This window comes from Gorilla gorilla, chromosome 1 (assembly GCF_029281585.2).
Source record: "Gorilla gorilla gorilla isolate KB3781 chromosome 1, NHGRI_mGorGor1-v2.1_pri, whole genome shotgun sequence".
Lineage (NCBI taxonomy): Eukaryota > Metazoa > Chordata > Mammalia > Primates > Hominidae > Gorilla > Gorilla gorilla.
Genome location: NC_073224.2, coordinates 197146892 through 197160287, shown reverse-complemented (window position 1 = coordinate 197160287; position 13396 = coordinate 197146892). Strand labels below are relative to the sequence as shown.

The following is a 13396-nucleotide window of genomic DNA, read 5'->3' as shown; positions in this document are numbered from 1 at the left end:
AGGCCCTTCTCCCCGACTACAGACCCGCAACCCCTCCCCTGCTCTGGGGATTGTGAGCTAAGAGCTAGGGTGGGAGCGAGAGGCGCTCCTCTCTAGGGCTAGCCCCCTCCACCGCACAGGAAACGGGGCAGGAGGGCGGACCCCCATCTCATGTAGGAATGCCTTGTCCCCAGGGTGAGCCCTCAGGTGAGCCTCCGCGGCCGCGTGGAACGGGCGAGAAGCGCAGCTGCCCGGGTGCTGTCGGCGACCAGCCCGGCTCCATCTTCCCGATGTGGTCGCGGCTGAAGCCGGGCCTGGGCAGCCTCGGGACAGCCAGAGTGGGCCAGGGGACCACGTCCCGTCCCCAGAGGCCGGCCCTCCGTCGGAGGGTTTCCAGCCTCCAGGAAAGGAGCGGGGGCTGGGAGGGGAGGGGGTCTGTAGCTGGCATGAGCGGCGTCGTCGCCGTGCCTGTGCCACGCGTGTCGCCGGCTGGAGAGCTCCGCCTGGATGGTTTCACTCCGCGGAGGCGCCGCCCCGCCACTCAGTTAGAAACCTCAGAGCCATATTCAACTCTCCCCTCCTCTGCAGCCCCACTGCCACAGCCCTGCTTTTCTCCTCCTCACGTCCACCCTCCTCGCCCCCACCCCCGTCTCCTGGCCGGTTTCCTTTTCTGCAGTTTGCCGCCTCCAAGCCGCCCTGCGCTCCCTGCCCGTGTCTGACAAAGACTCTGCTCCCTTACTGAACACCACAGTGCCCTCCACGGGCTGCCACTCAAGGTCACATACGCACGACCACCCCCTGCAGCCTACCTGCCAGTGTCATCTCTGGTCACCCCTCTCTCCCAGGATCCATCTCCTCATCGTGCTTCCGCACCTGCGGTTCATTCCCTGGGCCAAGAATGTCCCTCCTAATTCTTTGTTCATCCTTAGAGACCCTGATAAATGTCACCACAGGAGTGGAACCTTCCCCTGCCCCACCCCAGACTTAGTCTCTCCACAACAGCTGGCACATCCCCTTGTCCAACATTACACTTGTCCCTACACACAGCTGCCTCCTCTACCAGACTCTGAGCTGCTGGAGGGTGCGGCTTGGCTCTTGTTCTCCTCACCCCCCCACCCCCCACACACACAAGGCCTGGCACAGAGCAGCCATTGGCAATAAATAAACAGCATTTTAAAAAATGAGTAAGTGGAAGACCATAAGAACTGGGTAGTTGCTGGGTATGCGGAAGGGGCTGGACTGTTGAGCGTTCATCTGAGGCTTCTTAGAGGCCACACTGGGCAGGGTTAGATGGAAGGTCAATAGATTTGGTGCAGCGAGAGGACCTCAGGGAAGCACCAGAGTGACCTGTGATGTTAATTTAACAAACACAGAACAACTTCTATTGTCAGGCCTCATACTGGGTACAGGGACCTCGGCCAGCACTCAAATTGCATTCCCTGTAGGAAAGCCAGTGAAGGCGGTGCCAAAACAGAGTGCCAAGTGTCACATGGTAAGCACAAGAAGACAAGACCATACAGATGAGGGGCACCTAATGTGCTCAGGGGGGATGTCAGAGGGGCTTCCCAAAGAGGAGCACCACCCAACCCAAGTCCAAAGGGAGGTTCTGAGAAGGGTGGGGAGGACTGAGAGGAAGCTGGGAGAGCTGAGCAGGGCTGGCATAACAAACGCAGGAGTTGGACTCCATCCTGAGGGCATTCAAGAAGCTGAGGAGTGACCAGATCACCTGCAGTCTCGTGCTGTGCCAAGCCTCAGCCCTCGCCCCTCCTGGGAGCCTTCTCAGCCCGTGGCAGGCTGAGCCCCTTTTCGGTGCTCCATTAGTAGCCCGGTCGCCTCTTTTCTGTGCAGGGTTAGGTACTGTGGCTAAACTGTGTCCTTTGGTCTTAATCTTCTCTGTGTCCCAAGCACCAGGCACCACATCTTGCCCCTGGCCAAACATTTGCTGAATGAGTGGGTGGTTCCTTATTTCTGTTGTCCTCTACAGCCCTTACTCTCAATTCCACATCCTTTCACACCTGGGACCTGTGCATTCTGCTGCAAACAGCATTTAACTGGGAAAGAGGAGACTCAAATCAAATCCTGGCTCCACCATTTACCGGACAAGTCACTTAACTCTCCTGAAACCTCAGTTTCCCCATCTGTAAGATAAGGTACCACTATGAATAGGGTCTAAGTCTCTACATGTATGCAAGAGACTCATTTCCTTGGATAGGTTGTAAACTCTGTGATGGTAGGGACCAAGGTTTCTACCAGCACCCAGCTCAGGCACAGCATATAACCAATACAATGTTCAGTCCTCTTGGTTGGTAGACAGCAGAGCACAGGGGAAAGAACACTTAAGGCAAAATTGTAACTTTTGTTCTGCCACTTCTGGTGTGACCTTGAGCTAGGTTCTTCCCATCTCTGAGTCTTCCTTGCTTTACCTGGAAAGTAGGGATAAGAACCCTTGCCTGACAGAGCTCACAGGGCCAGTGGAAATCCTAAATGTGAAAGTGGTTTGTGAATGGAGGAGATAATGAAAGAGATAATATAGTAGACAATTGACCATTAATTAAAAATTAACCAGTGTGAAGTAGCACAGAGGCAGCAGCAATGCTTGACAGGTGGTAGACAGACCCTGGGCACCTGCTAACTGGCTCTGAGCAGCAGACAGTGGGATGTTTGATCTTGCTGGGGTCAGCCCAGAGACCCAGGAGAGACCACTACAGCGGGTTCATGGGGAGGGAGTATGCAGCAAGTCCTTTGTCCCCTTCCCTTCCCAGGTTTCCCTGGCTTGCATTGCTTCTTGTCTTAGGTTTGGAGGGGCTCTGGCATATGAAGGTCTTAGGAATCCCAATGGCTCTGGCCATGTAGCTACTGATCCCCTTTGGTGAGTGACGCTGGCCCATGGAGGCAGTGAGCCCAGCAGTGCTGCCCTGATAAACTCTAGTCCCAAACTCCAAGTCAGCCCTCCCAGCTGCTGGCATGTTGGTGGCGGGTTTATGAGAAAAGACCATGGTTTGTCTCAGCTCTTGTCCAGACCAGATGGGCCTGGGGCTGAACAGAAGGGCTGGATGGAGGCAGAGCTGGAGGTGAGATTAATCCTCACATCTGAAATGGGTGAGGATTAAATGAGAAAACAGATCTGGGAACACCTTGAAACTTGTTTATTTCACTCAAGTGCAGGATCTATTTGTGGCTGGTACATTTGCCCCAACCAGCGGGGCTTCTCAGTTTTGGGGAGGAATGGGGCTCTTTCTCCAAGAGACTCAGTTTCTCAAGCAGATTGAGTGTAAGGTGTACAAATGTGGTCTTAGAGTGAAAACAGACAAGACAGACTGTGAAGATGGGCAGGGCCAGCCAATTCCCTGTTGTGGGAGAGACTGGGAGAGACTGGGAGAGACTGGGAGCACTGTGGGGCCTGGGCTGGACGGTCCCACACACACAGGGAGGCTGCTGCTGCCTCGCAGACCTGGCCATTGAGCTCGTTCACTGCCACATCCCACACATCTCCTCCTGCTGAAATCTATGCCCGCAGCAAAGAAACAGCAGATTTAGAATCAAACAGATGGGATTTGGTTCTACTTACCGTGTGACTTTGAGCAAGTATCTTCCTCTCTTTTAACTGTAGTTTCCTCATTCATAAAATAGGGGAGAATTCTAGCACCATCTCCTGAGGTTGTCAGGATCTGAGAAACAGACATGGGGATGGGAACATGGCGAAAAGATCTTTGTGAACTATTCAGTGTTGCACCCTTTTTTTTTTTTTTTTTTTTTAGATAGAGTCTCGCTCGGTCACCCAGGCTGGAGTGCAGTGGTGTGATCTCGGCTCACTGCAACCTCTGCCTCCTAAGGTTCAAGCGATTCTCCTGCCTCAGCCTCCTGAGTAGCTGGGATTACAGGCGTGCACTGCCACACCCGGCTAATTTTTGTATTTTTAGTAGAGACAGGGTTTCAACATGTTGGCTAGGCTGGTCTCGAACTCCTGGCCTCAGATGATCCACTTGCCTCAGCCTCCCAAAGTGCTGGGATTACAGGCATGAGCCACCGTGTCCGGCTACACATTCATTTTTAATCTGCCGTCTCTTTCCTTGTGGGAAGTAGGCCTGCTGTTCTGACTGGGGCCTGTCAGAACCAGGACCTTGAGGCACCTCAGCTGCAGCCCTGTGCTTCAGAAGGAGTGAACTTGGACTGTGGGACAACAGGGATTCCTGGCACTACTTCTCTCTCAAGCCAACCCTTCGTCAGTGACAAGGGCCCACCTCTCAGATGGGAGAAAGGCCCCATACCCCCTGCATTCTGGGCCATGGGGCTTCAGGAGAGTCAGCATATGGACTGGAGGGATGTCTGCGCTGTGGGGCAAAGGTGCAGTCAGAGAGGGAGTGGAAACTATGCTTGTGTTGGTTCACCCACTCTGCTGTTGAGCTTTCCCAAGACGCTGGATCCTCAGCACCTTTGTCTTCACCTCCTGAGTCTCCTTCATCTACCTCCTGTCTCCCTTAGTCCAGCCAGTGAAACAGAATGTAGGGAGGGTGCCATTCTGGGATGAGATCTAGTGGAACAGGTCCCTGGGAGCCTCTGCTGGGACTCCTTAACCTTGGGAACCCTTCGCCCCTCTCTCTTGGGCCCCAGGTAAGGGTACCAGTTTCTTCCTGAGCCATGACCAGAGCCATTCCCAGATAAATGAGGTTTCCTGGAAGGATGTTACCAGTGCCTTATCTCTGGCCAACATGGTGCTGGGGCTCTTCTCCATCATCTTCAGCTTCAGCAGGTAGGTCTGGGGCCCAGCAAGCTCTTAGCCAAGAGCTGGAGCCAATGGCATGCGGGAAGGAGAGGGAGAGTTTAGAGAGCAGGCACTGAGGCATAGGAATCCACAGTGTACCCAGGGTAAGTGCAGTGCTTAGGAGTCAAGAGGCCAAGATCCCATACTCAACGGTACCAGTTCATTCCAGCTATGGCAGTCTAGAATGGTTTCTGTGAGAAAGTCAATAGATTCTGTTCTGGTGGCCCTTATGCAATCTTTGGGTAGGCCACAGTTCATATTTTCTAATTCTTAGATCATATGACCTGGCAGAATATTTGAAATTAGCACTGTTCTGGGAGGTCCGAGCCATTATATGTTCCCCCAAAATGTTGTAAGCAAATTCTATTTCTGTAAGTTGAATCCCATTTCAATGTTTTTGGGATGTCAGTGCTTTAAAGATAAATCCTTTATGATGCAGGTAACATCTCCTAATCTACTTGATTGTCTATAACCATCAGTAAGTGACTTCTCTTTGGATTTGTTTCTCATCCACAAAATAAGATGACTTTACCTGATGATGTTTAAGCCCCCTTCCAGCTGGAAATTTTTGTGATTCTCTAAGTCTTGGTTTTTGGAGTATAATAAAGTAGGGCAGACCTACAGCAGAAAATTTCTTTTTTAAAGAAACTTTTTTTTTTTTTTTTTAAGAGATGAGGTCTCATTATATTGCCCAGGCTGGTCTCAAACACCTGGGCTCAAGTGATCCACCTGTCTAGGCCTCCCAAAGTGCTGGGATTACAAACGTGAGCCACTGTGCCCAGCCCAGAAAATTTCTATCTTCTTAGTACAGCCTAATTTTCTAGAAGTGTTGCCATCATGGTGCCCTGAGTATTTTTATTTAACTTCAGTCCCCTTTAGATACATAGGACTAGGTCTAAACAAAGGAAATGCTGTGGTAGTTTGGAGACAGCTGAGGTCTAGGTCAGGCCCTTTGCTTCTTCTGGGTTGCCTAAGCATTGCAATCAGGGTGCAGACTTGAGAATGGGCCTCTCAGGGCAGGTTTGCTTGGAGCTGTGGTGGCAGCTTTTAGAAGGACCTGAGAGCAGGTGCTGGATGGAGGCACAGAATCAAGAATGTGGGGTATGAAAGAGCTCATGGAAATCATTTAAAGCATCAAAATACATGAGACAAAAACTAATAGAACTGCAAGGACAAATTGATGAGTCTACTATCAAGGTTGGAGATTTCCACCCCCTCTATCAGAAACTGACAGATCCAGCAGGCAGAAAATCAGCAAACACATAGTTGAAGTCAGCAACACTATTGGTCACCTGGATAAAATGGACATCATAGAGAACTCCATCCAACCATGCAGAGTACACATTCTTCTCAAACTCACTTGGACAGATCACATTCTGGGTCATAAAACATACCTTAACAAATTTAAAAGAAGTATACTCTCAGACAACATGGAAATGAACTAGAAGTCAATAACAGAAAGATAGCTGAAAAATCCTGAAATATATGGAGATTAAACAAGACACTTCTAAATGACACATGGATAAAAGAAGAAGTCTCACGAAACATTGAAAATGTTTTGAACTAAAAAAAAATGAAAACATGATTTATCAAAACTTATAGGATGCAGGGAAAGCAGTGCTTTGCTTTGAGGGAAATTTATTGCATTGAATGCATATAGTCAAGAAAAGAAAGATTTAAAATCCATAATTTAAGCTTTAACCTTAGGAAACTAGAAAAAGAAAAGCAAACTAAATCCAAAGTAAGCATAAAAAGTAAAAAGTAAAAATCAGGCTGGGCACAGTGGCTCATGCCTGTAGTTCCAGCACTTTGGGAAGCTGAGGCCGGCAGATCACTTGAGGTCAGGAGTTCGAGACCAGCCTGGCCAACATGGTGAAACACCGTCTCTACTAAAAATACAAAAATTAGCCGGATGTGGTGGCAAATGCCTGTAATCCCAGCTACTTAGGAGGCTGAGGCAAGAGAATCACTTGAACCTGGGAGGCGGAGGTTGCAGTGAGCGGAGATCGTGCCACTGCACTCCAGCCTGGGCAACAGAGGGACTCCATCTCAAAAAAATAAAATAAAAATTAGAGTGGCAATCAGAGAAATTGAAAACAAGAAATTAATAGAGAAAAATGGATGAAACCAAAAGCTGATTCTTTGAGAAGATCAATAAAATCAGTAAACCTCTAGCCAGGCTAACCAAGTTTAAAAAAAGACAAGACAGAAATTACCAATATCAGAAATGAAACAAGGGCCATTACTACTGATTCCACAGATATTAAAAGGATAATAAAGGAATGCTACGAACAACTCTACGCCCACAAATTTGATATCGTAGCTGAAAATAATCAATCCCTTAAAAGACATAAGTTACCAAAACTCACACAAGGAGAAACAGGTCATCTGAATAGGTTTGTATCTATTAAACAAATCATTTAGCACACACTCCTCATTTTACAAATGGGGGAACAGGCCTAGAGATGGGGTAGTGATTTACCTAAGAATTCATAGGGAGATGGTGGCAGAGGCTGGGCTAGAACCTAGGTCCCCTGTGCCATCAAAAATGCCTGGAAGTTAGAGTTGGAAGGGATCTTAGTGATGTTCTAGGGGGTTTGGGGCACCCCTTTAAGACTGTAGATTGAGTTTGTGAGGGATGTAGGCATGTGTGTGCATGTGTGGTGCAAAAAGCAGCATATATCAGAAGGGATGTGAGTGTGGGGGACATGAAGAGGTGTGTATGTGTGCAAGTGTGGGAGGTGTGTGGGAAGTATATTAGTGTATACTAATATACTAATGGGGGGCAGGGGAGAGTCTCCAGTGGAAACTGCAAAAGTGCTTCCCTGTTTGGGCTTGCTGGCCTGCACTTTAGGAAACGCCACTATGCCTCCTGGATGCTCCTGGTCAGCTTCCTGTTAGACATGGCAGTCAGGGCAATGACCAGCCACATCAACATCTGCTCCAAATTGGGTGAGTTCAGGCCCCAGGCCCCTAATCCTTGCCCCCAGTAGCATCCATCCGGGGTCACCCCTTCGTCCATCCTCTAACATCCCGCAGGCCTTCATCAGACATCCAACCCTGTTCACACCTCCCTGAGAGCAGCAGCAGCAGCAGCAGCCCTGGAGCAGGAGTTCAGGAGCCCCGCGGGTCCAGCTCCAGCTCCTCTGCTGGCTCACTTACTGACCTTTGGGCAGTCCTTGTCCTGGCTTTCAGTTTTCTCATCTGCCCTGCTTCCCTGTTCTGGGCCCATCCAGGTATTGGAGTGGAAGTGGGTAGGGGTGGGGTGAGAGGAAGTTGGCAGAGAGGAGATGAAAATTAAACTAGCAGAGCAGCTGGTTTAAAATACAGTAAAATGCTTCCATGTAAGATTTAGCTTGAAAAAAGTCCCACAGCTTATCAGTTTGTATCTGATTGTAGTCCAAGCCTTGCATGTTAAGGGATGGGAAAACTAAGATCTGAGGGGGAAATACTTGCCCAAGGCCACTGGCCAGCGCAAGGCAGAGCCAGGAGGAGATCCCGATCTTTGATCTGAAGACTGCCCCAGGGGAGCAGCTGTTGCTTTCTGGGACCTCAGGACCCCTCTTGTCACTACCCCAGCTCCCCTACTAGATGGGGGCTAAGGTGCAAGACGTGGGAGTATAAGTTCTTCTAACCTTGGGCCCTCTGGGGCAGGAGCCGAGCTGAATGACTTTGCCGTCTTCACCACCTTCGGCTTGGCCTCCGCTCTGCTCCTAGGCGTGGATGGACTTCTGAGTGGGATCCTGGCCATCATCTATGTGTCAGCTGCTTCTTTCCACTTGTGCTTTTATTCATCTGGTGAGTGGAACCAAGGTTGCCTTAGAACAGAGGGCAGGGGAGCACAGAACAGGGGGCTGTCAGGTGCCAGAAGCCTGGGGTGCAGTTACTGACTCCTTTTTTGGAGCTCCTCTTCCTTCCTCCTTGCATGCCCCATGCCCCATGCCCACTGAAGGCTGCAGGCTGCATTGGCAGAGCCCTGGGCTGGGAGGCAAGGGCCTTCATTTCTTGGAGCAGCTGTGCCTCTTTCTCAATGCATGACCTGTGACCTTTGGATGGAGCACATTGATTCTTGGACTAGAACTGGAGGTTGTATTCCAGTTCCTTAAAACAGATGGAGAAACCATGCTCCAGTGAGGGAAATTGTCTTGCCTAAGGTCACAAAGTGAGGGAGAACAGATACAGCACAGGGCTTAGACTAGCAGGTCTCAAAGGACCCTTTCAGCAGAGACTTCCTAGGAGCCAGGGCACACCCTGGTCCTAGCTGGCTGCCTGCTTTCCCTTGGAAAACCAATGTAAAACCCATGCATCATCTTTGTGAATAAATGATTTTCAGCCTGCCACTGCCTTTGGGTTTAAGGGAATATTGTATCCTGGGTAGGGGAATACCCAAAGAGAGAGGGGCTTGCTTCATTTTGGTATCTTTAGAGCAGAGGGAAGCAGCTAATCTCCAGCGTTCTTCCTGGCAGGAGTCCCCTCCACATACAAGGGTCTACCCTGCCCCTATGCTTCCTGCATCTTGGCTTCCACCTCCCTTCTGACCAAAGGCAACAGGTTCATCCTCTGCTGCATGGCCTCACTCATGATTCTCTTCATGATGGACCAGAGCTACTATCCATATGACAAAATCCTGGAGTCTGAGAACTGGAAAAAATTGGTTTATATAGGAGGTGAGTGAAAATGTCACTATGGCCAGTTTGTTATCACTGTTGCTTATTGCCACTGTACCTCACCCCAGCATTTTTCTATCTCCCTTATTCTGCTTTATTTTTCCCCATAGAACTGATAATCATCTGACATATTTACTAGTTTTCTTATTGTCTATAAACACTAAACCTACCCCCAATAGAGGACTCTCTTTTATTCATGCTATTAATATAATCCCCAATGCCTAGAAGTGTGTCAGTCACATCGTAGGTGCTCAGTATATACTTGCTAAATGTTAATAAGTTCAATAGAGATTTAGGAAGCACCCACCGTGTGCCAGGTACTGGAAATCAAATTGGTAAACTAGGCAAACAGTCCCTGCCTCTGAATCTAGAGCCTGATCACAGGGGAGACAGAGATCAAACAAATAATGGCAGAAATATCTAGAAACATATAGTTTTACTGTATGTATTATGTAAGTGCAGGGTGCTCTGAGAGAGTGTCAAAGGGTGACCTACTTCAGGCTGGCATGATCTGAAGGGAAGGAAAGGATCCTTAAGCAGGTGTCATTTAAGTGAGACCTACAAGAGGAGTGGCCGGGTGGGGATGGGGAGTTCAGGAGGTTCAGGCAGAGGAACAGTATGTTGTGATGGCTTTGAGGCCACAGGGGCTGGACACATTAGTGGAGCAATGTGGCTGAAACTTGCTGAGACAGCCAGTGACACAGACTGAGGCCATGAGGTGAGCAGACCTGGCAGGATTTGGGATTTGATACCAAAGGCAAATGAGGAGCCTCTAAAGGGATTTATGCAGGGAAGTGGTATGGCTGGAGCAGCAGTTTTCAATAATCACTTTGACTGCAATGTGGAGAACAGATTGTAGGTCTGAGAATGCAAGGAGGAAAACAAACTTTTTGTTCAGATGAGAGGTGATGGTGGCAGTGGAGATAAAGAGAAGTGAATGGATTTGAGATAAATGTTGGAAATAGAATTGACATTGAGGAAGGAGGAGGAGACATGGATGACTCTTAGGGTTGGGTTTGAAGTAACTGAGCACTGGGCTCCGGGCCCTGAGTTCCTGGTCACACTGGGGCCTTGCAGACGTCTCCCTAGAGCTTCCCCTGATTTAGGGCTTCCTTCAAGGAATATCAGTTTTTCTTCTCTTAAAATGTGCTCCTGTAAACAAGACAAACATCTATGGGGATACAGAGTTCCTTCCATTATTCCCATGTGAGTCCCATCTAGTTTATAGGGTCTTGGGTTTCATCCTGACCTCTCCCTTAAGGTTTATACCTTTTGTAACATTAGCACCAACAGCCCTTTCAAAGCTCCAGGAGCTGGCTCCTCCTATGCCTTAGGTGGCAGAGGCAGAATGGTGGTGAGAAGCTTCTGGGTTTGGAAGCTTCTCAGGAAGACCTGAGCCCAAGCTCTAACTCTAGCACATATTAGTTGAACTTGGGCTAATACCTCACTGTTTTGAGCTCAATTTTATTCATCTGTAAAACGAAGCCACTAATCCCTACTTTGCAGGATTTCTGAGATTAAATGAGATAATAAATATAAATCCTCTGGCACAGATGTGTCCATTTCTAGCCTCGCCCTTCTCCTCCACTTCCCCTTCTCCTATCTCATAACAGTAGTATTGCTTAGTGTTCTTCGCTCCTGTAGATACTACTGATCCCCCTTTTCTAAAAATAAACCACATACTTGGCCTCAGCCTTCCTCAGATTGTCCTGCTGTGTGAGTAAGGGAGGAAACTGCACCTTACAGATTTTGACAACAGTTAATACCAGAGCCCTACTGGGTAGATTTTAAAATGGCTTCTGTGGACATTCCTCTTATTTGGAGTGCAGCCAGTCGCCTTCTTAGACTGAGGTCCCTTCTACCCCATAAAGCTTCGTACGTCTGAGAACTGGCCTGTGACCAGCACTCTGAAATCTTATATGATATACCTTTTTTTTTTTTTTTTTTTACAGGGAGTAGCCCAAAATCATACATATATGGTAGAGAGGGGTCTCACTCTTTTGTCCAGGCTGATCTCAAATTCATGGATTCAAGCAATCCTCCTGCCTTGGCCTCCCAAAGTACTGAGATTACAGGCATGAGCCAACGCGCCAGCCATGTACTTTCCAAGACAACTCTGGTTTTCAGTATTGTCTTTTTGCCTCAACAGATCAATGACTATTCTTGAAATACAGTATTCCAAAATGCCCATGCATTTTAACTGCTTATTACTCCTAGAAGTGGTCTTCTATCAGATCATATGTTCTGATTTCTCTACAGGATACATGGTGATCATTCCCATGGAAATACCATTGGCTCATACTCTCTTTGTCCTCTTTTTGAGCTCCCGGAGGCAGTGTGTCTAGTTTTTAAGAGTCAAGCAGAAGTGGGTTTGAATCAGGACCTTGTACGGGTTACTTCTGTTTCTTCTTATGAAAAACAGACTTAGTTCTAAACCACGGGATTACTGTGAAGTGTAAATGAAAAACATGTACACATCTAGCAGAATGTCTAGTGCAAAATAGATATTCCACAAACGTGAGTGCTCTTTTGCCTTTTGGTGGCGAATCTGAGATGCAAATTGTGTTGGGAGTCCCCAAGACCACCCCTGAGAAGACTCACAGGACTCAGCTTGTTGTACTCATGGCTAAGATTGATTTCAGCAAAAGGATGTAAAGCAAAATCAGCAAAGGGAAAAGGTGCATGGGACAAAGTTCAGGGGAAACCAGGTGCAAGCTTCAGAGAGTCCTCTCCCAGTAGAGTCACACGAGATGCACTTAATTCCTCAGCACTGAATTGTGATAATACAATAAAGTGTTGGCTACCAGGGAAACTGATGAGAGACTCAGTGCCCAAGTTTTACTGGGGGATGGTCATGTCAGCAGCCTGTGCCTACCATGTACCAAAATTCCAGACTCCCAGAAGGAAACCAGGTGTTACCACCGTGCTTATATGGACAGTCTAGGAACAGTGAGACTCTTATCAGTTGGGGGAAGTTTTATGTTGGTCTAGGGAACTGTTTACTATTCAAGATTCCAGGCATCAGCCAAGGGCCAGCCTTGCAAGAAGGCCTTTCTGAGGATAGCAGTCTCAGGCCTGCACGTAAACTCTTTTCTGCATACATATCATACTGCATTGGTCATTATCACATGTTAAATTTAAAACAATGAGGAAGATTTTTTTTCCTAACAAGGGTTTTTGGTTTTTGTCTTGTTTTGTTTTGTTTTCCCTAACAAAGGCAATTCAGATTTATTATTGGCTGTAACTTCTGATGTGAATTTGACACAATGGAACCTGAGACTGCATTGGGCTATACTTCTCTAGTTACTTACCTATCTCTATTAAACTGAACTTGAAGACAGGGCTCCTGTCTCTTTCTGTTTGTTTCTTAGGCACTGTGGGTGAAAAGTAAAGAATGGGAGGGTGGGGACGGGAGAGTAGAGGGTAGAAAGCATAGAAGACAGCTTCCTAGAAATTGAGTGTCTGCACTTTTTCTTCTTCCAGGTGTCATCATGCTGTTTTTCTCCCCATTGTCTCTGTCTGCTTTTTACTGCCTGATGTGGTCGCTCTCGTACATCTTCTTTCCAGATGCTCTGTGGGGCAAGGCAGCCTGTCTTTCGCCACAGCACTGAGGAAGCTAAGCAGCTCTACCAGCTCCTGCCGGCCTCTGTGGGGTTTGTGTCAGCATATTGGGTCAAGCCTGCACTAAAGCTTTGTATGTGTACCTGTGTTGTCATATACTAGATATATGGTATGTCTGTTGCCATGAAGTTAGAAACCCAAAGCAGGGTCAGTGACCTTCACTTCTTTCTCTTTATTCAGGGTTCTGACTCCCTTGCGGACAATACTTGTTTATGTCATGTAGAACAGAATATCCCCCTGCCTCAAGCTCAATGTAGGCTGGGTTTGGGTTCCAGCTCCATTATCAGCCGGGTGACTGTGTGCTACTAAGGTCCATCCCTTGGAAAGGAGTGAGAGCCTTCAGAACTGGTATTGGCCTCAGCCTCAG

General features: G+C 48.1%; 1 protein-coding gene across 3 annotated transcripts; it reads left to right on the top strand.

Moving 5' to 3' along the window:
- Positions 1–55: 55 nt before the first annotated feature.
- On the top strand, positions 56–13111 carry TMEM269 (transmembrane protein 269). Of its 3 annotated transcripts, XM_055393176.2 has the most exons (7): positions 56–186; positions 1371–1471; positions 4591–4729; positions 7596–7693; positions 8396–8539; positions 9208–9408; positions 12892–13111. In XM_055393176.2, the coding sequence occupies exons 3-7, from the start codon at positions 4689–4691 to the stop codon at positions 13017–13019; spliced, it is 612 nt and encodes a 203-aa protein (XP_055249151.2). In that variant the 5' UTR covers positions 56–186; positions 1371–1471; positions 4591–4688; the 3' UTR covers positions 13020–13111. The 3 variants fall into 3 exon arrangements, with proteins under 3 accessions (XP_055249151.2, XP_030869009.3, XP_055249147.2); XM_031013149.3 differs by lacking the exon at positions 1371–1471 and having other exon boundaries at positions 62–186; XM_055393172.2 differs by lacking the exon at positions 1371–1471 and having other exon boundaries at positions 63–186; positions 8459–8539.
- Positions 13112–13396: the final 285 nt, after the last annotated feature.